We start from the raw sequence: 1,802 nt of genomic DNA on the forward strand, positions 1-1,802 counted from the left end.
GAGTAAAATGGGCATTACGAAGGCTTATGATGGTAGGCGTTTTGTTTGTAGAAGAAAATTTTGAACGGCAGAGCAAACATTACCATTGGTATGCCGAAGTACTTGTGTACGGACATCGAGAAGAAAGAAGAAGGAATTGAAGACAGTGAAGAACCTCGTCGCGTGCTGCAGCTGTCGACAGCCAAAAGAAAACTACGCAGCCTTCCCGGGAGGAATTTGCAGGGGCGACGATGTGGACGGCGCGGCTGGGAGGCGTGCCGGAAGGCGCAAACTACACGGCTGTCTCCATTAATGGCAAGATCTACTCGTTCGACCCCGACCGCGAGGACGTGGACCGCACCACACGCGAGTCCGTCGAAGTCTACGCATTCGACCCTGCGACCTGCCAGTGGAACCAGCTGCAGACGCAGTCCCTTCCGGACGGAAGCCCCTGGCATAATAATTACAGCCGCACGGTCGTCGCCTACGGTGACAGCGCCTACCTCTGGAGCACCCGGGATTATCTCGAAGTGGGTAGCGTAGTTTACCGCTTCGACATCAGAACGATGGCATGGAGTCTTCTGGAAGTGTCTGGCCAATGGCCAGAATTGCGGTTCGGCCAAACTGCATGCTTGGTGGGCAGCCGAGTCTACCTCTATGGTGGATGGCCGGTGGATGGCCCACCCACGCCGCAGATAGATTTCCTCGACCTGAAGACATTGCGCTGGCATACTGTGCCAACCAGGGGCGAGCTGCCGGAGAACACCGTGTACCATTCGGCGTCCGCCATTGGGGACCGTATGTACGTGTGGGGCGGAGCCATTGTGCTCTCTGGCCGAGGCACAGCCTACAGCAGCTCTCTGGTGTATCTGGACACATCCACCTCGACATGGGTGCGGCCTCGCGCCGATGGCTTTCCCCCCGAAGGGCGCGAAGATCACGCCACCTTCGTCTACAACGGAGAGCTGCACGTATTTGGAGGTTTGGACTTCGACCGGGACCGATACTTTGGCATCATCCACAAGTACAACCCTGAGGAGTCCTCCTGGAGCGTAGTGACGCCGAAGCGGTCAGGCCCGTCGGCCAGGCGGTTCCCGGGCTGCTGCGTGATTGACAATTTGCTTTTCGTCTTCGGTGGTCGAGGATTGAAATCCTACGCAACGGTCGAGCAGTGGATGCAGTCTAGTGCAGAGGAGACTTCTGAACTATGCGAAGAGGCGCTGACGGATATGCACGTCCTAGACTTTTGTCCGACTTTGAAGACTATGTGCCTGATGGCGGTCATAGATGCAAATGTGCATGTCGGCCACCTGCCGCCTGCCATTAAAAAGGAGGTCAGTGCACTCACAAGCTACAGGAGCACTTCGCCGTCATCTCAGCCTGCAGGCTCAAGCTGCGCACCAGACTGACAGGACTATTTCGATGTGGCCATAGACTGTGGGGACGGTAATCTACGCGACCACTGTGGCGACGCTACAGAAAAAAAATATTGCTTTCAAGTAAATTGCCCCCTGCTTCGTGCAAAGTTTGCACACAAATGCGCAAATGTTCATGTGTCCATGCAGACGACTCCAAGTTTCCTTGTTATTATACCTCCGGAGAATAAATGAGAAACGACTTCTTAAACTAAGACATCTCTCTATTAAAGTTTATTTCATAACAGGTATTTTTAGACCATTTCACTAACACAACTCTACCTTTGAGTATGAAGGAAGCAACCAGTGTAGAAACCCCACAAGTATTTCATCAATTTTTTGTCACCGCAACATCTTCTGGCAATCACGCCTAGCTTGACTATAGCGACTGCAACTGTTAGGGAATCA

At 53.2% G+C, this 1,802-nt stretch overlaps 1 protein-coding gene across 1 annotated transcript; it reads left to right on the forward strand.

Moving 5' to 3' along the window:
• Positions 1-230: 230 nt before the first annotated feature.
• Positions 231-1,388, forward strand: LOC144108143 (kelch domain-containing protein 3-like). Its single transcript, XM_077641421.1, has one exon. It carries the CDS (start codon positions 231-233, stop codon positions 1,386-1,388), a length of 1,158 nt encoding a protein of 385 aa, XP_077497547.1.
• Positions 1,389-1,802: the final 414 nt, after the last annotated feature.

Source organism: Amblyomma americanum, chromosome 10 (assembly GCF_052857255.1).
Source record: "Amblyomma americanum isolate KBUSLIRL-KWMA chromosome 10, ASM5285725v1, whole genome shotgun sequence".
In the NCBI taxonomy this organism is placed as follows: Eukaryota; Metazoa; Arthropoda; class Arachnida; order Ixodida; family Ixodidae; genus Amblyomma; species Amblyomma americanum.

What these genes read in the sequence shown, in the direction of transcription:
- LOC144108143 (XM_077641421.1), top strand. Translation starts at nt 231, where the DNA reads ATGTGGACGGCGCGGCTGGGAGGCGTGCCGGAAGGCGCAAACTACACG.